The sequence below is a fragment of the Polyodon spathula genome, chromosome 2, assembly GCF_017654505.1.
Source record: "Polyodon spathula isolate WHYD16114869_AA chromosome 2, ASM1765450v1, whole genome shotgun sequence".
NCBI lineage: Eukaryota > Metazoa > Chordata > Actinopteri > Acipenseriformes > Polyodontidae > Polyodon > Polyodon spathula.
In genome coordinates, this window is record NC_054535.1 from 13618671 (window position 1) to 13641357 (window position 22687).

Genomic DNA, 22687 nt, shown 5'->3' on the forward strand with positions numbered 1-22687 from the left:
AATCTCCACAGTATTCTCTGGAATCATCCCCACACTTTCCAGACCCTGGGTACTCACCTACAACAGAACCTGGCCGTGCTACAACGACAGCCTTGGATTAGACCATATATCCCTGTTATTTTTTGTACTTATTACTTATCCTACAATAATATACTATGGGTGCTTCTCTGTTGTGCTTATGTGTGGATTAATTACCATGGACTATTCCAGAAAAAGATGAGCGGATTTCAGAAAGAAACATTATAAAAGCAGCCATCGCAGGTTTTCTTTTTAAAATCCCTGGCATAATGGGTCCTACCCAACAAGCAAAGTGGCAAAAGACACATTTTCATAAAGTAATTTCATTACTGTTGTTTACTTGTGCCTTTTTTTTAGATTTCCACGCAAGTGAAAACTCAAATGTAACTTAAATAAACTCTTCAAAAAAATGCAGAAGAGGTCTGATTGATGGAAACGATACTCACAGGAAGTAATTCCCACCTCTAGACAGGTGTGTGCTTTTGGTAACTAGTAAGCAAAGCAATTCAATTCTTTTAGCGGCAGTTCATGCAATTCACACGCAAGTTAAATGTTCAATACAATCAATTCATTTGCCGTTACAGAGGCGAGTTGAAAACCCGACTTGTTTTAAGTGTTCCAGAATTATGGTTCCAGCTGGCAACTCTAATTACAGTCCTCATAAGAGAAAATACTAGGATCACAAAACAAAACGTTGATCACTATAGGGCTGGGACAATGCATTGAATCACTGGAATAACCAGATGGATAAAAGAACCATTCATGGCTGAACAAAAAAAAAAAAAAAAAAAAAAATCTATCAGTTCATTAATTAATAGGACCATTTTTTATTAGGACCAGCAAAATTTTAATCTACACTCTTACTCCTTGCCTTTCCTTTAGTTATTTTAATATAATAATAATAATAATAATAATAATAATAATAATAATAATAATAATAATAATAATAATAATAATAATAAAAATACCCGCCCACTACGCACATTTTCAGAGTAAGCGTGACAAAAACTAAAAAAACCTAGAGAAGAGACTACAGGTAGGCAGCATTTCAGATTTTGCTAGTTAAATTGTTGATTTAATTACATTTTAAATAATGTGTTTGGAAGTTTTTTTTTTTTTTTTTTTTTTTACAAAAGAACAAATAGGACAGCACACAACAAAACACAACACGGGGAACACAAGTAAAAAACAAAAGGAAGCAACACCTTCAGTGACAGCTTATTTTGGAAAGAAAGTTATTTTGAAAAGAAATAACAGGCCTGATAGTGGATGATTTCACACAAGATATCAGACCTATTAGTATAGTACAGGGAGCTGCGTTTAAAAATCTGACTGTGAATCTCGCCCTGGGCTATAAAATGCCCTGTCGAAAGACAATCTCCAAATTCATTACACAGGCCCATGAACACGCAAAGGAAAAGCTTTGACAAGATTTAAGTCAGGCGTGTAATTCAATGTCCATCACTACCGATGTATGGACAAGCATGACACAAGAAGTGCTTTTAACAGTCACCTGCCATTACATTAAGCAAAACTGGGCACTCAAGTCAAAACTATTGCGACACAAAAATTACACGACACACAACTGTGAATTTAGCAGAAGCGATCACTCAGATAAACAGAGTTTACTGAAGTGGCTACAACGTGACAACGCGACCAACGTGTGCAGAGCAATGTCTTTGATTTCTGCACGCGAGAGTGCCGTGTTACTTTTTAGTAGCATGGCAAGAGTGAGCTGTGCAGGGCACAATATAAATCTCTGCATTCAGAAAAGCTTGGAGGAGGTACGACAAGTCCATACGTTAGTGGCAGCAGCAAGGAGACTGGCTGCACATTTTAAAAAGAGTGAGATGGCAACAAGTGCTTTAAATCAGGAAACAAACAGAAATGCTGAACACAGAAAAAGCACCACTCTAGTTAATACAGGACATACAAACAAGGTGGAACAAAGTTTATTATATGATTGAACGCCTTCTTGAATGGCCAGTTATTGATTTGGTGGAAAGATAACCCGACATGCTTTCCCAACATAGCAGCCTTGGCAAAGAGCATGTGAAGTATCCCTGCAACATCGGTCCTGAGGAAGCGTGTGTTCAGCAAAGCAGGGATGCTTGTGAACAAACTCTGTTCTTCTTTGAAACCAGAGAATGTGGATGCCATAATATTTCTGAATAAAAACAGAAAATAAGCTCTGGAGAGAGCACAGACTTTGTTACATTGGACTTGTAAATAGTTAAAATCTTGTGTTTATTAACATTTTTGTGGGGAACCTCGTCGACAGCGTGACTAGACATAAATAATTAGAAATGTGTAGTTTTAAGTTCAACTAGAGAAATGTTTACTTTTCGTGATTAGGTTTGATGAAAATATATGTACTTATTATTTACACGTTTGAAAAAACTATGCATCAGGTCTTTATGAAAATAATGCGTCGATAGTAAAAAACCCACTATCGCCCCAGCCCTAGATCGCTATAACTAACACTTACATTGCAAGTTGAGCCTGTGTTTGGAAAACCTGAAGCACACCTGTACTTGTATCCCTGACTCACCAAATCTGAAGCAGCACTTTGATGATCCTGGTTTTTTAATGTTAATCCCTACTGTCCAACACATTACTTGCCATTTTAGAAACTTCCACACAAATTCTGGCAAGAAATTCTCTGCATGAAAATCCACTATGATAATTATTTATAATATTTATCAACTATCTAATTTATGACATGGATTTTTGCCTTCAAATTCATGTGCAGTAATGTTCGTTTCAATATTCACACAGTTTCTCTGCACTTAAGAAAACAATAATAACTTCATGCTGCTGTTTTCATGTCGCACTGCTAAAGTTTTCTCTCGTTGATCAACCAATGAGCACTGACACCAAGCAAAATAGGCGGAGATTTGTGACGCATGCCGGCATGGCAGAATTTCACCCCTGGTTCCAGTCCCTGTTTTTGAACATTTCTTAGCATAATAAGTACCTTTACCGAATAAACTTGGTAATAAACTTATATGACTTGATTCACAGACTCTGATAAGAATTCATCTTGGACTATGTAATGTTACATTAGGTAAAGTAATCCATGATTATTGCAAAGACAATAGTCTTTACAATTAATTTAGTAAGGCAAATGGTTGTGTATAAATAGTTAATTACTTCAGTTTTACATTTTTATTTTGCTCTCAAATTTCAGGTTAACTGGGCCATCCATTTACAAACAAACCTGTATTTGAGACCAGTTGCATACAAGGATCACATGAATGTAATGACCAATCAGCAGTCATTATAAACTTGGCTTCCTAAAGGGTTATTCTATTCTACTTACTGAGCGGACCACTTCACTGATCAGGATGACTGGGGTCTTCTTGTTGTTTGGGTTGTTTGGCAGAATCCACTGGCTGTACAGCTCCAGCAGAAACTGAGAACAGGAGTGGATATCTACGCCAGCACGGTGTTTCCTATCAAGAGATTCAATTACAGAATTATTTAAGATTATTATCCTGGATTTAGCAGTGTCTATTTCAACATTTTCGCCTCTCTGACACAGTATTTAAGTTCTGGGGAATATTTCGTTCATCTAGGATTGCACCAACAACATATACTATATTTTACTGAGTTACCTCTAAAATAGAGGATAAGGGGATTTACCAGTGATGTAAAATTCTCTCTTAAAAATCAGCTGCAGTTTATCCCGTCGTTGTATAAGTTAACCGACCCCCCCCCCCCTTCCCTCCCGACTGAAATGAAGCAATTAAATATCTGAACATTAGATTTTGACTCACAACCTGACAGTTATGTATATTAGATAACATTTACTGGAATTATGTAAAAAGCTGACAAGTGAAGTGAAGCCACAGACCTTGAGTTGATGGGTGAGGTGGGAGGCGACGCTGGAGCGGGGACGTCACTCTCATCTTCCTCATCTTCATCCCATTCCTCCTCCCTCAAGGGCGTGATGCTGTTTCCCAGCCAAACTGAATGAATGGACACCTGCAATACAAACACCAATACCTGTAAAAAGAAAAATGAACCTACCACACTGGTATAGCCATTTTGCTTTAGGTGTGCAAGCATTTCCTATTAGTACTAATGAATGCAGTAATGAGTAAAACACACTTATTTATAGTGCCCATTTATTTTACTGAACAACCCTTTTAGTCAAACATACTGTGCGTATTTTAAAACTTTCCAAACTGCCAATAAAGATTTTATAATTCAGCACAGTACTGGAATGAGAGGACTGTGCATTAGTTCCAGTATCAGTCTAATAAATAAATCCCCAAAAAAGTAATATGATTATTTACAATTATTTTCAATACAAATAATAAAAAAACACGTAAAAACCAGAATGCACTGTACAGCTGATCCCAGTCCCTCAACAAACAACATTTTAGACCGAATAAATTCCACTCAGCCTCCATCGGTCAGAACTCGCATGTATTTACATTGAAAGCGCAGCCTGCCAAGTTTACAAAGTCAGACACAATTAGGTTTAATTACTAAAACACTGGGACATAACTCTAAACAACACTAAATGGCATCCCTGTGGTCGAGTTAACCAAGGCTGACTGTATAGAAATATCTGTATTTAGTTAATGTACCGGGTAGAAGCACTTACAGTAAACAATATTAAATCTGGCTTGACAGACCAAGTAAGAAAGAAAGCCTGTTCTCAAAACTCTAAGGACCGTTAAGATGTTTTGAAAAGGACAGATTTTTTTTTTTTCTAAGCCCATGATAATTAATTAAATCAAGTTAAAAAAATCATTTAACTGTTTTAGGAACGGTCTTAATTAACTTAAGAGCCTTTGTAAACACTATCCCATTTGAATGGGCACTGCTATTACCTGTCCCAGTTTATAATCCATGTTGCCCATCTCCCGTTCTGTGTTGATTTGCAGCAGCAGTTTTTCATGGTTGATTAATGTGCCTAAAATGGAAAGATATGGTTGTTTTTTGGTTGCTCTGTTGCCTTTCTCAAAAGGAAACAAATACAACTACTGCTTAATTGATGTCTTTCACCAGGGCTGCTCCCAGTTGACACAAACACACACAATGAATCTACTTGCGAAAACGTATCTGTAAATTCAACTCAAACAAAGAAGGGAGTAATAGAATTCAATAATGAATGCAATATAGTGATTGAACAATTTCACCTGCAAGATGTGATACAACCAGTCGATCAAACATGGCATGGAAAGATGTTATCTAAACGGCAATGCCCGCTAGGGCTACTGTGTTTCATTTATGAATTAGAGGGTTTATGAAGTGCAACACTCTTGCAGTCTTTTTCTCTACCTATAACATCTGAGGTTGGCCGACTCTTGAAAAAGTCCCTATCAAACAGGTGGCTGTTACATTTTCCCATCTAATGCACTAACTCACTGTGTGTGTCCTTGTACAAGTCAGCTTCTCATAGGGCAGCTTCTTAATTCAGAATTTTCTTTTGCTTATCCATCTAGTTATATTCAAGCATCATGAACTGTATTTTTTATTTAACCAATATTTATATTAACAACTCTACTTATTTTTAAGGGCTAACCTTGATGTGACTTTACTTTATCCTTCCTCCAGTAAAAGGTATTTCAAATGAATAATCTGATCTCATAGTTTAATCAATTTGTTTTCCACACAGACCTTCACTTAAATGTTGTGTTTTGCAGGTGTTTCCTGTTGTGTTGAGCCCCAGTACCTGTTGCTGCAGCAGAGAGTGATGGAACAGGGTCCCATGCCTGATATGGGTAATGTGTGGCTATGTTGTCTCTCTTTGATACCATCGCCTGGATCTCTTGCTCCACAATCCCTCGGATCACACTCAGCTTCCTTCCAAATCTTGTTACAGAGAACAGAATATTTACGAGGAATATTTTGTGCTGAACACTTCCCTAATAGAAGTTTACCATGGTAAACCCATATAATAAAACTACCATCCTTTCAATAGGCTTTTACTGAAAACAAAATGGGCTTTAAAATCACTACCAAATCACTAAATGACTTGGCTAGTAACAACCTTGAACATTAGAGATAAAAGACCAATAACCAATATACAGCATGGGGCTGAAGCAACACCCCATCACAAAATGAATTCCTACATCTAAATTGAGTTACTGCTGGACTACAACACAGGTGAATGCGTAGATATGGTGTTACCAATGTATGTCATCCCATCGCTGTTGCTGATAATTCTTTGATGCAGCAGCATCTGTCCAAAATGGAAGTTTTCTCCTTACCTGGTATCCAGAGCTTTTAATGCCTTGTTGCGCGGCTGTTGCTCCAGGCAGCTGACGGCAGGGTTTCCTGCCACTGGGACTGTCATGGCACTCAGCACCAAGGATGTGATTGCTTGGACAGCTAGAACATTGATCTGGGTCCTCTCCAGGTCCTCCTAGAGAAGTAAACTACTTTTCACCAATCACCATCATCATAAGACATATAGCAACACTTTAGAGCAGTTTCATGAATATCACTCTTTGTTCAATCCATCCAAAAAGTTACACAAAAAAAATGATTTCTGTGAAAAGGTCTCTGTAATTCATTACCTCAGCTATGTATGGTCGCTTTCCAAAATGACCACATCTTTATTGCACAGTACAGCCTAACAGTAAGACAGAAAGTAGTATTTTCATAGCAGAAAGAATTCTGTACCTAGAAAACCTGTGGATTTCTAACTTACATAAAACTAAAAGCAAGAATGAAAAAAATGCATGAAAAAATGAAATAAAACAGGCGCAAATAGCTATAACGTAACCATGATCCAAGCAACAGCTTCCTTGTTTTATCAGTATGAACAATAGAGAAATACAATCTTCAGGTGCGTTCATTTATCTATCTCTATTTTCTTTTTATAATAGATTATCACTACCTTGAGTACATCTCCTGTTTAACTAGTGAAACATGTGCGTTAATATATGTTACAACATCAAACTATAACTTACAAACATAGCTAACTAATGTCACTGTTTAATAAAACAAACCAAACGTGTGTTTTATTTTTTTTTAAATCTTGGTTTACATCCTTTATTCTGTCATTACTTCTTAGTTAAACCTACTGTCCAGGCAGGTAGCAATCCTCACTATTGACTAACTTCTAGCCCTGATTTTATATATATATAGACACACACACAGTACCAGTCAAAAGTTTGAGTACACTTGCTGGAAACTAGTTTTTTTTCATAATTGACAATGTTTTACGTTGTATACGTTTCTGTAAATACTTGAAAATGAAAACACGTTACAATATACAAAACAAAACATAAGGAGTATCAAAGCAATGTTCAAGAAAATTGAAAAGTGTCTCTAAATCTTGGATTCCTCAAAATAGCCACCCTTTGCCTTAATAACAGCCTCACAAACATGAGGCATTCGGTTAACAAGTTTCAGCAGGAAATCACCCGACATTCCCAGCTCTTCTGCAGCAATTCCCAGAGATGTAGGCCGCTTGTGGGTAGCTTTTCTTTGACTCTTCTGTCCAGTTCGTCCCATACAAGTTCTATGGGATTGAGGTCTGGAGACTGGGCAGGCCAGATCATTATTGCGTTGTCCTTCACTTTCCTTCTTCGCCAGATAGTTCTTGCACAACTTTGAGGTGTGTTTCGGGTCATTATCTTGCTGAAGAATGAAGGACTGCCCAACTAGCCGTAATCCTGATGGAATGGCATGCCTCTGAAGTATGCTATGATAGCCATGCTGGTTGAGCTTGCCATGGGCTTGGTAAAGATCACCAACTCTGTCACCAGCAAAGCAACCCCAGACCATGCCACTGCCTCCTCCATGCTTGACAGTGGAAACCACACATGCAGAACTCATCCACTCACCCTCTCTGCGTCATAGAAATACTCTGCGGTTGGACCCAAATATTTCAAATTTTGACTGATCGGTCCGTAAGACCGACTTCCACACCTCAAACGTCCAGTTTCTGTGTTTTTTTGGCCCAGGCAAGTCTCTTCCTCTTATTCTGCACTCTTAGCAACGCTTTCTTTGCAGCAATTCTTCCAGTTAGGCCAGCTTCAAGCAATCTCCTCTGAACAGTTGACGATGAAACATCTGTACTTCTAGTAGCATTTAGCTGAGCTTGTATTTCTGGGGCTGTTAATCGCGGGATTCGCAGACTTGTAACTCAAAAGAACTTGTTCTCTGATTCTGAGGTCACCCTTGGCCTGTCTGACCTTGTTCGGTCCTCATGAGTGCCAGTTTCTTCAAATCGTTTGATGTTCTTGGCCACAGCAGTTACAGACACTTGCAAAGTTCTTGCGATTTGTCTTAAAGATTGACCTTCATTTCTTAATTACAGACTGTCTTTTTTCTTTGCTTAACTGAGCGTATTTTGCCATTTTCTGCTCCTTTACATTCAGGAATGACAAAATTGTGCCTATGCTACCTATATTTATAGTAATCATGGACCCTCACCTGTTAACAATAATTGGTGACAAAAGGTTAATTAGGTAACATGCAAGTTAACCCACAGAACATCTAACAAAGACACTTTTATACTTAGGCCAGGGTTCTAACACCGTGTTGTACACATTTCAGACTTTTAACTGACTTGGGCTTCAGACTAAAATCCCTATGCTTTGGGTAACCATTTCATTGAAATTGATTTGGTTTACATTTTCATTTAAAAATTTAATCTTTGAATGCAATTCACTTATGATTATCAGCTTATATAAGTACACGTATCACATAATGAAATATTAAGTGTTTATAGACAAGTTTACAGTTAAAAGCATAGATAATCATGAAAAACCTGGTTTCAAGCAGGTGTACTCAAACATTTGACTAATACTGTGTGTGTGTGTGTGTGTGTGTGTGTGATTCCTAATATATATATATATATATATATATATATATATATATATATATGTTAACTTAAGGTATTTGAAGAAATGTTAGTCTAATGAATAATTCTCAAGTTTTATGGCACTGGATGTATATGCATTGTTAACCCCTTTTTATTAGTGTTATGTTTAGGAAATTGCATACTTATGGCTGCTAATTGCACTGTACTATACATAAGTCAATTCTCCTTCAATGATAATTTTAGACTCCTGATTCAGAATTTTTTATTGAATGTTGCAGAATATACCAAAATCTTAAAAGAAAGAATTCCTGTTCACTTTGCCAGTATGAGCTTCTCAAAACAAAACAACCTTGGCTACTCAATCGGCATTTAAATCACTCTCGGATTTCTTTACCTCGTGTTGGTTTTCCTCTTCATGGTTCATGACAATGGGCTGAGTCACCAGCACGCCAAGGAGGGTCGCCCAGGTCTCTTCAAACTGAGTGCGACTTGTCCACCCTTAGACAAGGAATAATAATTAAACAGACTCTCACTGGAAAGCACAGTATCTTTCTCAACAGTTTCTTTATTTTAAAGACATGTTTGAGAACCCTTTTGAGGCCACATAGGTGCTTTAAACTTCAGTTTCAAAAAAAGTCAGCAAAATGGAGTTGCTCTATAAGCTTTGGTTATGGAAGTGTCAGCAGCTCCAGCTCAGTGTGTTTCAATTCTCCTCCTACCCAGCGTGTTCACACAATACAGGAACTCCCGGAACACATCCTTCTCCTGCAGGAACTCCACTGGGATCTCGGGGAACGCCGTGCCAAACTCTCCACCAGGTTTCGGGGACCAGCCTAATTTCCACACCTGTAGATAATACAATAAATACAAATATACCATCATAAATAAATTTGTATATTGCCTATTTGTATGTGTCATGTGTTGCATTTGTAATCTGTGATCTTGGTTTATCACCAGTTAAGACTTACTTAAATATAAAGCCATCACAGTATGTTGCAGCCACTGCTGTACTTACTAGTGGAGGCACTCTAACATAGCTATTGATGAGAGGCAGCCGCGCCAGACTTAAGGTTATGTTGCGTAGAGTAGGAGTCAGAAACGCTGGGATTCTTTCGTTTCTCGAATGTCCTAAAGCCAGGACAGTCCGCAGACTTTCCACCAGTTCAGCCATTGTTTCACAAGCTTTTTTGATGTGTACTGGATCTTAACAAAACAAACAATCAGAATAAAAAGATATTCGTTTAAAACATTTAAATCAACCAGTGTCAAAGAGAAATGGTAATAAATGAACACAAGTTGTTAATGGAGGTTATGCAACATCAATCTTTGTTTAATTTGTTTCTGCCCCAATTATTATACACTGGAGAGAACCTGTTCAAGGACTGGACTGACAAAGTCATTTTACAGCAATACCAGTGCAAATTTATAATCTGAAAAAGCGTAAAGTGTGGACCGTAAAATGGACTGAATTAGTGATAGAAAAATTGAGCAGAACCCAGTTGTGCTCACTCTCTGTGGAAACAGCATCCAGCTCATCCTGAGCTGCTTGAGCTCTGCTCGTCTTCTTCCTCTCCGGACGCAGAAGCTGATCCCCAGGCTCGACTGCCACTGAACGAAACCCAATGTGTGTTAGAGAAGTCCAATCAACATGCCACAAAGAACCGGACTAGTCACATAAACATAATAATATTTCCACAGAATTATCCCCTAAAATGCTCAAACATAGAAAGATCAAACTTAGAAAAAATTCAAGCAGGCAAACGCTTTCTTTATTAGCGAGTAGCTAGTGCGCTCAGACAGATTGATGTCTTGTGCTGGATAATCAGAAATAATGTTTTAAAAGAAAATGTATCTTTTCATTATAGTATTGATACATTTTCTTATTATTTCTCTGAGATTTCACATGCATAAATAGTCTCTACTGTAAGAAAATATTGAACATACAATTGTTTGTACTATCATGATACGTGGTTTGTTAACACTTAAGGTTTTGCTTTACACTGATAGATTCCACTGACCTGCTTCAATGAGAAACTTGATGCAGTTTACAAATGAACAGACATGTGTAACATAAGCAGCAGAAGCCAGTAAGCTCCATATCGCTGGGTGCTGTAAGGCTAGACAGCAGCAATCCAGGACAGTTTGGAGATCAATGCTCAGTGGAACCTGTCCACTTCTCAAGCGCCACGACAGAGTCTGGGGACAAAGACAAGCACATGTTACTAGCTGAAGTTACAAAGCGTAACTGATAGCAAAAACGTGCATTACGTGATGCTAATAGAACAATCAGACTACATAAATGTATAACTTTACAAATAACTAACCAGACAGGACATAAGATGCATCATTAATTCAGTTTTTATGAGTTCATATATTAGGCTGACCCTGTATATTTTAAGGAGTGTCTATCTACTGTACTCTCTGGGTTCTGACACAGGCTCAACAGTACATATTAACTTAGTTTAAATCAACCCTGGTAAAAAGCAGGAAATATATATTCGTGTTCACAATTTCAATTTTATTCCACAACATTTTGACTAACTCCACCAACCACATGAAACCACATGACCACTTTAACTGAAAAAGCACCATTTCTATTGTGCACATGTAATGCCTTACCTCAAGTGCCAATACCACAAACTTGGTGGCGTCCACCTCCTTGTTATTGGGGAGGTGATGGGCTGCAGGTAGCTTGGGGATTGACAGCAGGTACTGGGTCAAAGCTCTGCAGAGACTAACTATAGTCTGGTATAAGCCCACTTCACCTGTAACAGAGCACTCCCTAGTTAACAGCACACAATGCTGTGAGTCTATGCATGGCACTTAACAAGCGCGTGACTCACAACTGGTGTGCTAACCAATGCTTTAAAATTCACCGTCTTACATCTTATTGTACTGGTGTCTGGTCTATAGCAACAGAGGATACTAATTAAATATCTACCATACTTACCATAGATGTCGCTCAGTTTGTTCCAGTAGGTGGTATTTCCAGGTGACAACAGTGGTTGAAACACCTGGTGGCTGCTAGGTAAAAGCTGAGCGCTGCTGGAAATCTGCTCCAGGGTTACCCCGAGCGCGGTTTCGAAGAGGGCACTGCCCTGCTCTCCACTGAGTCTCTTGAGAGCCACACTGAGGCAGGGGGCCAGTAGGTTCAAATTGAACTCCTGTAAGCAAACACCCAACAAACTTCAGGTATGGAAATAAGACCACCATTGCATAGCACTTTGATCTGTTCCTGGTTTTAGTATGAGTTTAATAAGAGAAACCTGCACTTGTTATTTATACACTGTGGCTAATCAAGCTCAAATTAAGCATTTTTTATTAGAATATCAACAAGAAATATGTTTTTTTGGGAACAAAAACAGCAAAGTGCATTCACCCACTGCACCACCTAGTTCGATTATAAACACTTGTGACGCAATCAACAATAAGTTTATTACCACCAGAGACCACCACAATTTTTTTTTATTTTTTTTCAGTTAAATAGTTATGTAGTCACTAGCATTCTAACCATACTATACATGGAAAGAATCAAATATCCATGAACAAGTAAGAAATAACATAAAACCCAATTAAACCTTCCACTTTTCACTGGGGGGGGGGGGGGGGGGGGGGGTGTTAGCATACTGCAATACTGGACTAGTGCCCCACTATGAGTGTGTCTCTTTACTTACTTTAGATACCATGATGGAGTGAAGGTCTGCCTGGGGAAGCTTGCTTAGCAGTTCTGTCAGCTCCACCAGAGCCGTGTCTGTGTGCGTGCAGCACTGCGATCTCACCAGCATCACGTACCAATCCTTCAAACACACAACAGCAAGAACAGTCAAAACAGTACACTCCTAACAAGCAAACAAGTACACAATTACTAATTGTACTCTCCCTAGCAACCAGAAGAGTGAAATGGCATTCTGGGGCAAATGGGAGCCATGACTACTTTATAACAAACAGCCACTGTACTGATAAAGACATGCCATTCAACAACTCTTTCAGACATGCAACAACACCTGCATTGGCAGAAGGTGGCAGTAACATGCAGACTGAAACCAATTGAAGATAAGCATGCTATTTTGTTTTCTCATACAGTGGTCCCCAACTTCAGTCCTGGGGACCCCCTGTGTCTGCTGGTTTTCATTCCAACCAAGCTCTCAATTACTTAACTAGACCCTTAATTCAATTGATAATTTGCTTAATTAGACCTTTTTAATTGTTGTCAGCTCTTAAACAGTTGCATAATTCAAGTTACTTACAAAATTGTATGGCTAACTTGAAATCTACAACTGTTAAGAGCTGAAAACAATTAAAAAGGTCTAATTAAGCAAACTATCAGTTTAATTAAGGGTTTGATTAAGTAAGTGAAAACTCGGATGGAATGAAAACCAGCAGACACAGGAGTCCCCTAGTACCAGGATTGGGAACCACTGCTGTAGTACAAAAATGGAAATATCAACCATTCATTATTAAAAATAAAAATGTTTTTTTTTTTTTTATTATTATTATTATTATTTGTATTAGTTATAAATAAGTATGACATTTACCACTTTTTCTAAACAAAACACATCAATTTTATTTATAAAAGCTCTGGCAAACAGAAAAGCACGATTACAGCAAAGGTATACTAGGCGTTACTCGGCCTGGGTTTGGGCACAGAGTTGTTCAAAGATGCAAACTTCACCTTCCTGATACTAGTCTTACTAACAAGGTTCGTGAAAGGAACACCTGCCTTGTCTACGGTGACAGATTCTGGGGAAGGTGGCATCTCCCCGTCCAGGGGGTGTGATGTCACTGGTGGTGAAGGGCTCGCAGAGTCCTCCAAAACTGTGGCACGGAACCTGTCCAGCAGGGAGTACAGTCGCTGGTGCCTGAAAAATAGCAGATATGGAATATTGAGAAGTCAAACAGTTGGCAAAAACAAGAGACTTTCCCGTGGGGGCCATGTGATGCTGTCACCTTTAAATTCTATATGGCGCTGAGAAGGTAGGGAGGTGTAAGGTCATAGCTAACATAACTCTAGGCTGTTTAACAGCAGTCCACAGTCAATCGTGCATTTAGCTGAAAACTAGCTGCCGTCTACAATAGGGAAAATTTACCAAACTCTGTAGTTGAATACCTTGGAATGACTGCTTGAATCATAAAAAGAAAATTATTCTTGACTGACTTAACCAACCTACCTTTGAGCTAAGCCACTGCTCTGCAGATACTGTTGAATCCTGTCCAACTCTTCAAGTGGTAACTGGGCAACGCTGTTCTGTAAGAAGAGAAAACAGTCATACACGTTAAATACTACTGCATGCATGAGTCTTTAAATAGACTCTAACTGTCAAAGTCAAGGAATTAAAACGTGACCTAATTTAATAATACAAGTTCAAATAGTAGAGATGCAAATGTATAGAGTTACTTCTAAAAAAAAAAAAAAAACAGAACCAGAGTTCCCCACCCTCTTTACCTGTAAGGTCTCAGCCAGCAGCATCTCTATCCGCCGACAAGCGAGCGTGTCCACCATGCGAGCCAGCACACGGAAGGGGGTATTGATGAGTTTATCCACGTATAGCATCAACACAGCACCTGACTGACTGAGGTGAATCCCCTCCAAGCACTGCAGGGTCTTCTTTAGCATAGTCGGCTTAATAAGCAAAAAACAATCATTACTTTATGCTAATCTCTAAATTACTGCATGAAGTGTTGCGAAGCAAATTTGCTTGTAAAAATATATCTTTCTTTGAATTCCTTTTTTTCAATGCAATTTTAAAAATCAGGTGTCCAGTGGTGCCTAATGTAATTACAGAAAACACTGCTTAACAGCATACTGTTCCTTTTAAACCTACCGTAGAGAGGTTCTCACAGCGTGACTGAATGGCCTGGATGAAAAGCCCGCTGGCAGCAGAGTTCCTGTGTATGGCGCTGATAAAATCCTGCACTGGAGGCTCATGGGAGAGATTAATCAAGTCACGCACATGGTTCACTATCAGCCATGCTAGGTGCTCGGAATCATGAAGGTTCTGGCACTAAAGGAAAAAAAGAATGTATTCTTAAGTGAATAATATCGAAAGCCTGTCAGACACCTTTCTAGGTCTAAGCAGCCAAAACCTACTCTATACGGCCTAAATATGAACAGCAAACTCATGCATTCCTATGTGTTCCTGTAAAAGTAAATCGGTACGTCTATATACAGTTTCAAATCAGTACTTGACATTGGTAAAGTTAAACTGAGGTCCTATTGTAAGGGACTCTGCAGCAGTGGTTGTGATGCATAGTTCACACCCTAGTTTCTATAAATCGCTTTGGATAAACGCGTCTGCTAAATGACTAATTAATTAATAATAATAATAATAATAATAATAATAATAATAATAACAACAACAACAACAACAACAACGATCATGTGGTGACCACAACTTGTCTACTTTGGCAAGTAAGTGTTTAGAGTTACCTATTGATCTCTTAAATCCTGAAATGTTTTCCTGAAAGTTATTACAGGTATGCAAAAAGCACTTAATCTTAATCTACAGTGGATTCTTATAAATAGAATAATCCAGGTAAAGCAGTGCAATTAGTTCGGAAAGGTCACTGTATTCCTGTAATTTACCACGTAATCACAGAAGAGTATCAGTGCTCCCCTCCGGACGATCTCTCGATTGCACATGGCCAGCTTGGACTCTGGTCTGGACTCATCACTGTCATCGGATATGTGTGGGCTCAGCAGCTTTGTGCTGGACAAACTGTGTCTTCTGTAGATAAAGAACAAACCTGTTCACTTATGACATTAGGGCTGTCAGACAGGTGGCTGTTGGGCCATATCTGGCTTGTTGAGGTCGACAATGTGGTTCTTTTGATTTATAACTGAAATATCCCATTTCAGAGGGAAGTGTTTGCATTTTATTTTGCAGTTGTCATTTTCGGGTTCCTTAAAAACAAAAAGTTGGGACAGATCTTATATTGTCATAGCACCCTAATTTAGAATCCCAGATACATGTGGCATAACTACTTTTACAGGAAAGAAACCTAAACATATTCTACAGTCTTCAAATAAATACAAAAAAACTGTTACTTAAAAACAAACAAAAAAAAAAAAACAACACACACATCACGTTTAACACCTGAGATTAAAGGCAATTTACTTGTAAGACATTCCACCAATTGGATCAAATGCAACTGGGTAAAATGCAAAAAAAATAAATAAATAAAACACAGCACTAAACGGATACTGAAAGGCTGGTGTCCTGGGGAATAAGTAGATCAGGGAAAAAGTGGATCGCCGTCTAGAATTTAAAAGGGAAGGCTCCATTGTTTCTAAGGTTTACGCCTACTAGTACTACTTCTGGGGAATTAGTAGATCGAGCCCAGTGAATGTGTTGATCGGAATATTAACCAAAAAAAAATTATTTGAAATTAACTTTGTACGTGTTATTTATATGTCTGTTTGTTTAACAAACGTTATAGCAACTTGAGATGTTTTTGTTACATATTTAAAGTGCAAGCTGTACTGTAAGGATAGGTATGCAATTATCAAAAAGTAAAAGCACGATTTTCAATCATGGACAAAATCGAGCTCCATGCTGCAGATACTAACTTAGGCCACGATGCACAGCAATCACTGATGCACTTGTAGTATTATTATTATTATTATTATTATTATTATTATTATTATTATTATTAATGTGCTTTGTTCTTTCATTTATTTTTACAGACAGTACTGGTTTTTATTTTCCAACCTAGGTACATAGGCTGCATGATAAACTCCTGTTCAAACAAAAAAAACAACACTCCTGTTCCTTCTCAAACAAAAAAAAAAAAGAAAGGTGATAGTTAATGTAAACTGTGATAGTTAATGCTACGCCTACTGACAAAATAATAATAGATTAATATCATTAGACTATATTACTAAAACATCGATTAAAGACTCAGAACATTTTGACGTGTAAAACATTTTAACCCTTTGCAGTCCTATGTCAGACAAGGTCTGACATTACAATTTTCCTTTTCCGGTCAAAAAGACGTCAAGCACAGGTCTCTAGTCATTTTTTCTCCCCCTGGAAAAAGCAGAGAAAACCTTTCAATGGCCGAGTGAGTCTGATAGCAGCCAAGAGAAGCCCGGGGAAAAAAAATAAAATAAAAAATAGGGGCGGATCTGAGTAATACACACAGACCCTGCACCACAGACACAACATGGACATCAACAAACAAAATAGCTGCTTCCGCATCCAGTGCTCAAAGAATATCACAGACATTTGCCAAGCTTTTTGAGATGTTATAGTAATAAAATAATGACTTGGATTATTGAGGAGTTTGGTGATAAAACCAGTGATCAGGAGATGATTTATCAGTATGCACGACTATGAAGAAGTATGTGATAAATACAGCGAACAAAGGGTGGGGCTTGGGTGGAGATGCAGAGTGTCCTGCTGATATGCAGTGCCATTTAAACCTGTTTTACTTTGAATAAAATTACTTTTAAACAGTGCGTGTAAAGTAAACAAGAGTGTGTGAAAATAAATTGATCCTGACTTGCCTGACAAGCGCTGAATAAATGGACCCCAAAGGGTTAAATATAAGGCCCTGAAGTGGGGATGAGCAACTCAATACTTAATATACAGCACATCTGATTTACAACATCATTTTTACAGGCAGAAAAAAGCTGACAAGTGTTAGGAGGCTGTGTGGTCCAGTAGTTAAAGAAACAGGCTTGTAACCAAAAGGTGCCCAGTTCAAATCCCAGCTCAGCCACTGACTCACTGTGTGACCCTGAGCTAACTTAACCACCTTGTGCTCTGTCTTTCGGGTGAGACGCTGCAACTGATACATAGTTCACACACCCTAGTCTCGTATCTTGTAAAGCGCTTTGTGATCGTGGTCCACTATGAAAGCCGCTATATAAAAATAAAGATTATTATTCTTATTAATATTAACACTAGGCCTAGTATAAAGAGAGACTTAAGTTGCAGTATAAGTGCAGACTTTGCATCGCGTATATATTTTTCAGAATGAAAATAAATAAATAAAGAAAGAAAGAAAGAAAGCGGTGTGTGAACACATTACCATACCATCTGGCAAATAAAACGACCAGATAGAAAATGTTGATTCATGTAGTTAACCTCCCCTTTAAATCAAACTGCGCCTTCCTTTTGCCTTACTGCACTTGCACAATCCACTTTTTCCCCGGTCTACAAATTCCTTACGACACCAGTACTGCTATTCCTGAGGATGTGAAACACTTGCCTGGGTGTATGATGCACCTCCGACCACCAGGTGTAGTTGGTGTAATTGATGAGGAGAAGGACCTGGCACCACAGCAGCACCAGGGAGGGGTGAGTGGTGATCAGAGACTGGATCATGCTGTTCAGATTGTCCAGGCTGTAAAAACTCCCCTCACAGCCATCCCCCTTGAACAGCTTAGTAGCAGCTGCAGTGATTCTTCTGAACATGCCTGGAGGAAGGAATAACACACCTTGGAAGGGCAATTTAGAGGAAAGGGGGAATAAATGATCACTTTTATTCCCCTACAACTTATTCTTTGAACCTCTGAAATTATTTCACGATTTGTTTACAAACAACCAAGCTTAAAAAGGCGGAGTAACTTTTAAAACATTAATTTCCTATCCCTTAGTTAGCATCAGAACCGCTTTCATTTCTTCCCCTATCATTTTGCATTTGAACTCAACTTCAAATACACTTCCTTTGATTTTGTAAAGCTGAAGGTGGAACAGAAGAGCCCTGTATGCTCGCTTTGCTTTTTCAGCTAGGTTTCTCCTCATGCTACCTTGCTGTTCTGGACTTGGGACAGTCCACAGTGGTGAAGAAGTTAAATTATTAAACCTTCCACCTTTTGTATATATCGGTACATACATTTGAAATTATTTTTGCTCTTTGCAGGTTTGAACATTACCTGACTTGAAGATGTGTATGAGGCACATGAGAAGCGTGCCAAGCTGCTGGCAGTAAAATGTGTGCTGCTGTTCATTCATATCCACTTTCAGCAGTTTGGTAGAAATATCCTCCATCAGAATCCCCAGTAACTGAATTAGGAACCTTTAAATAAGAAATGTTCTTCTGTTATTTATTAAAACCAAATAGTACGATTTGAAATTATACATTTTAAACACTTGAACAACTACAATATTTATATAATGGCATGCAATGTGTTATATATTTAACTTTGGTTTCTGGATATTCATTTTTCTCTCCATAGGCACATTTAGATTACCTATACATAGTTTCACCAAAATCAGACATGTAATTTCCAAGACATAGCTGTCAATAATTCACATAGGTAGCAGTACTAGGTGACTAGATTAACATATTTTTGATACTGGTCCACAATCTTAAACCAACAGTTTTGAGTACTGGTCTTAAAACATGTCAGCACTGTACAATATTTGCTTAAAAAAAAGCATGCACTGTCAATACAAAATTACAGCTATCAGTGTCATGATGTAGTAGATAAGGGTTTGGGATGCAGTTTTATGTAATATTATTATATTTACACATAGAGGTCTTCTAAACATTTCAACAGCAGTCAGCAATATGAGCAAATCAGCAGTAAGGCATACCTTGCAAACGTCTCCTCAGGTGGGTATTTGCCTTGTGCATCTCCATTCACCTCCTCTGAAGGTGGGGTCTGACAGTAGCAGTCTCTGAGCCTCTCAATGTTGGCACAAGAGATCAGACAAGGAGACAAAGACAGCTCCTGAATGCGAGACAGGACAATGTCTTCCGTCGATTGGGATATGAGGACACGCAGGATTGCCAGGATTCCAGAAATCCACAGCTGGACTGTCCCAACCGAGCACTTGAAGGAAACAAAAATGTACATTGAGATAGACTAACAGAGTTACATACGGTAACCTACCAATGGACCTAAACACTGCCACTGATAAAATACTCAAAAAAGGGTCCAAGGGTTAAAAAAAATAGAATATCTAACAATGCATGTTAGTCTCTAGCTTATTTCTATCTGTAAAATAAGAAAAACATGAAAGAAAATTAATATTTCAGTGATTTTAAATTGTGGCAGTATTAGATGAATTAAATAGACCCCTGTGGCATTTGGAAGGGCTTAACCCTTTAACGATTTAAAGGAAAAGCGATTACAAACACTACATAACAGCATCGTAGATCATTTACTTCCCTTTGGTGTCCTGCACACTTAAAAACCTCTCGTCTGACGCAGTAATAATGGGGAGTGAAATGTAACAAGCAGAATAATGCATATGAAACTCCTGCCAGTTTATGGGAGTTGTTATTTTAGCACACACTGGTACAGTTCTGGCCTGGGGACCAAAAGGGTTACAAACAATGACGATTTACATTTCAAATTAGTAGCAGATTCAAATCTCCCATTTCTTTTAGTTGCTTAACGTGAGACTCCTGCAAGGGAAGCGCTGGAGGTTCATCATGACTTACCATGGTGGCTGGCATAACAAACATGCTCCTCAACAGCATGTCAACTGGACGCAGCGAGGACGGCGCTACCGTCTCAAACAGGGTGTTTAAAACCCCCAGGGCTTCATGGGAATCCAAGTGCATCTACACACAACACACAGAACAAAATGTTACATCCTGCATGTACAAAAACCTTAAAAGGTATTAAATTATGCAGAAATTATTACAAAAAAAGTGCTTTGCAAACTACACATTGCAGCCACTCACCAATACACTCAACACACTATAAAATACATCATTAATTTCAGGCCTGTAACTGCACACATTAATATAAGAAGGGTGGACAACAATGCAGCTATGGAGGATAGAAATTAGGACTCCTTCTGGCATATATAACCATTCCTTGACACCTCACCTGATAACAACCACGTGAAACCCAGTCTATAGGGCTGCTAGTAATAATCTGAATACAGGATTCAGGGATTTCTAAAGCTAAATATCCTCATCGGAATATGCTTTAAAATGCAGCAGCTGATGGTGGCAACAGTTATCTTACCTGCTGTTTTGCCAGCATTGGCAGAATGATGTCAGCAATCTGACGTGACAATCTCTTCCACTTATCTTCGTTTTCTTTGTGACACTGCTGTAGCACCAGTATAAACATCTCCTGTACCTGGCAAGTGAGAAGAATAAATCAAAATTAAGCAAGAGGCTGACTCACAAAGCTAGCCACTGGCATCCTTTTACATTTAAATGCCAACGCACACAAATCCCAACGTACCTGATGGTATTGTATAAGTCTCAGCAGCATGGAGACCACGACTTCCTTCTGGGTCTCCAGCTCTTTGCCTGCGTCAGCTTTGTTGGACCCTCTCAACACAAAAAGATCATGGACTATGGGCTGCAATGCTGGAATAGCTACAAAAATAAAAATTAAATCACACTCTGTAGAACATTACAAAGCAACATATCAGGTACTTTAAGGTATACATTTTACGATAGATAATCTTAAACTACAGTTGCTTTGTATGATGTATAATAGAGGTTTTTGTTTAAAGGCAAAATTGAAATGAGATACGGGGAAAAGGTGTTCATACAGACTATTAAATAACTAAGTAGGTTTTTGGAATCACAATACACAATCCTGTTTAATGAAATGCATGGTGGGAGACAGTGTTTTAGACACAAAACGGGATGTTTCACGCCTGCTTACCATGTGTCACCGCCTTCCTGCCACTTGCCATGATGCCATCGCACAGCTGAATGATTTTTGGGATCCCAATGATTTGTTTGGAGTGATATCGCTCATATGACAGCAGGACCAAGAAGAAAAAGATGTTTGGAACAATGGCTTCTGAATCCCTGTGAAACAATGGAATCAAGCCATTAAAAAAAAAAACAATCAAGACACATCTAATCTGTTCTTATTTCTCAAAGCAAAAAAAATATATTACAAAGAGATGTTAGAGGTTTGTGTTCTCCTGAAATCATTTTTACTTACCTAAACTGTCCCACTTCAATATATTCGAACTGCTTCAGAACAAATCCAATAAACACCTACAGCAGACAAACCAAGATGATAAGTGGCAATGCAATTAGATTTTTTATAATGTACCGGCAAGAATTTTATTATGGTCGTGGCCGTCAGCATTTTGTCTGTAAACAATGCAATATTTACTATCAATAATTCAAGAGCCATTCCAATTGGAAGGCAAAATACACCACGGTCCAAAAAGTATTGGGACAGATGATTAAGCATATGGGGTAATCGACTTCACATACAGTGTAGCATTAGCCTTGGCAGTGCCACGTTTCTGCCACAATTTATTTTATGGGGATAGATGTCTTGCCCTATCACTCTGCGTAGGTAGTACATTTACAGCACTTAGGGTACTGCTACATTAATATCTTCTGCGTGTATTTAAAAGGAACAATGACCTATTTACGGACACCAAGATATTCATTCAGTGAGATCATGTCCAATAGAAGAACACATCATGAAATGAAGGCCCTTGTGAAATTAAGAAGTCTCAAAAGCAATGCATCTTATAAGGGAGTAGAAAATCCAAACATTCTGTCCATACCTTCGAAAAGCACATTTAAAAAGGAGATGATTATATACTTAGTTAGCCTGAGGCAGACAATTCCATCCTGTCTCACTGGGACTCACCTGATCAGAGTCCAGGAGACAATAGTTAACCCGCAGCTGCACTAGCTGTGCCAGCAGGTCCAGCACCTGTCTCTGCAGGTACACAGAGGTGGTGGTCGTGTACTGCTTCAGAGCTTTGATAACCAGGGGTTCAAAAAGCCGGATGTGATTGTGGATTGCATTCTGCACAGAACAGATACAGGGAGAAAGTTTAACTAATTCTTAAAAAAGGGCTTAAAACAAAAACCACCTGCGCCTTGAACCAACAAAATCTGTTCACCTTTCAGGTTACATAACAATGTGATGCCAGTAAAGATACACACAATACTGTACTGCTTTTCATAAAATAT

At 38.4% G+C, this 22687-nt stretch overlaps 1 protein-coding gene across 7 annotated transcripts in view; it reads right to left on the reverse strand.

The window, feature by feature from the left end:
- LOC121330443 (huntingtin-like) overlaps positions 1-22687 on the reverse strand; it is a 76727-nt gene that overhangs the window by 10283 nt on the left and 43757 nt on the right. For all 7 annotated transcript variants that reach the window (XM_041277013.1, XM_041276996.1, XM_041276987.1 and 4 more), the window contains 27 exons: positions 22359-22520; positions 21690-21745; positions 21402-21550; positions 20970-21106; positions 20745-20861; positions 20210-20332; positions 19357-19595; positions 18693-18835; positions 18026-18233; positions 15396-15537; positions 14635-14814; positions 14256-14432; positions 13981-14057; positions 13533-13671; positions 12487-12609; positions 11763-11976; positions 11432-11577; positions 10831-11008; positions 10322-10420; positions 9828-10015; positions 9532-9658; positions 9207-9310; positions 6246-6400; positions 5708-5847; positions 4863-4945; positions 3875-4005; positions 3341-3473 (listed from right to left, as the gene is read on the reverse strand). In XM_041277013.1, coding sequence (XP_041132947.1) covers positions 3341-3473; positions 3875-4005; positions 4863-4945; positions 5708-5847; positions 6246-6400; positions 9207-9310; positions 9532-9658; positions 9828-10015; positions 10322-10420; positions 10831-11008; positions 11432-11577; positions 11763-11976; positions 12487-12609; positions 13533-13671; positions 13981-14057; positions 14256-14432; positions 14635-14814; positions 15396-15537; positions 18026-18233; positions 18693-18835; positions 19357-19595; positions 20210-20332; positions 20745-20861; positions 20970-21106; positions 21402-21550; positions 21690-21745; positions 22359-22520 — 3870 coding nt within the window. The remainder of the gene's footprint in view (positions 1-3340; positions 3474-3874; positions 4006-4862; positions 4946-5707; positions 5848-6245; positions 6401-9206; positions 9311-9531; positions 9659-9827; positions 10016-10321; positions 10421-10830; positions 11009-11431; positions 11578-11762; positions 11977-12486; positions 12610-13532; positions 13672-13980; positions 14058-14255; positions 14433-14634; positions 14815-15395; positions 15538-18025; positions 18234-18692; positions 18836-19356; positions 19596-20209; positions 20333-20744; positions 20862-20969; positions 21107-21401; positions 21551-21689; positions 21746-22358; positions 22521-22687) is intronic.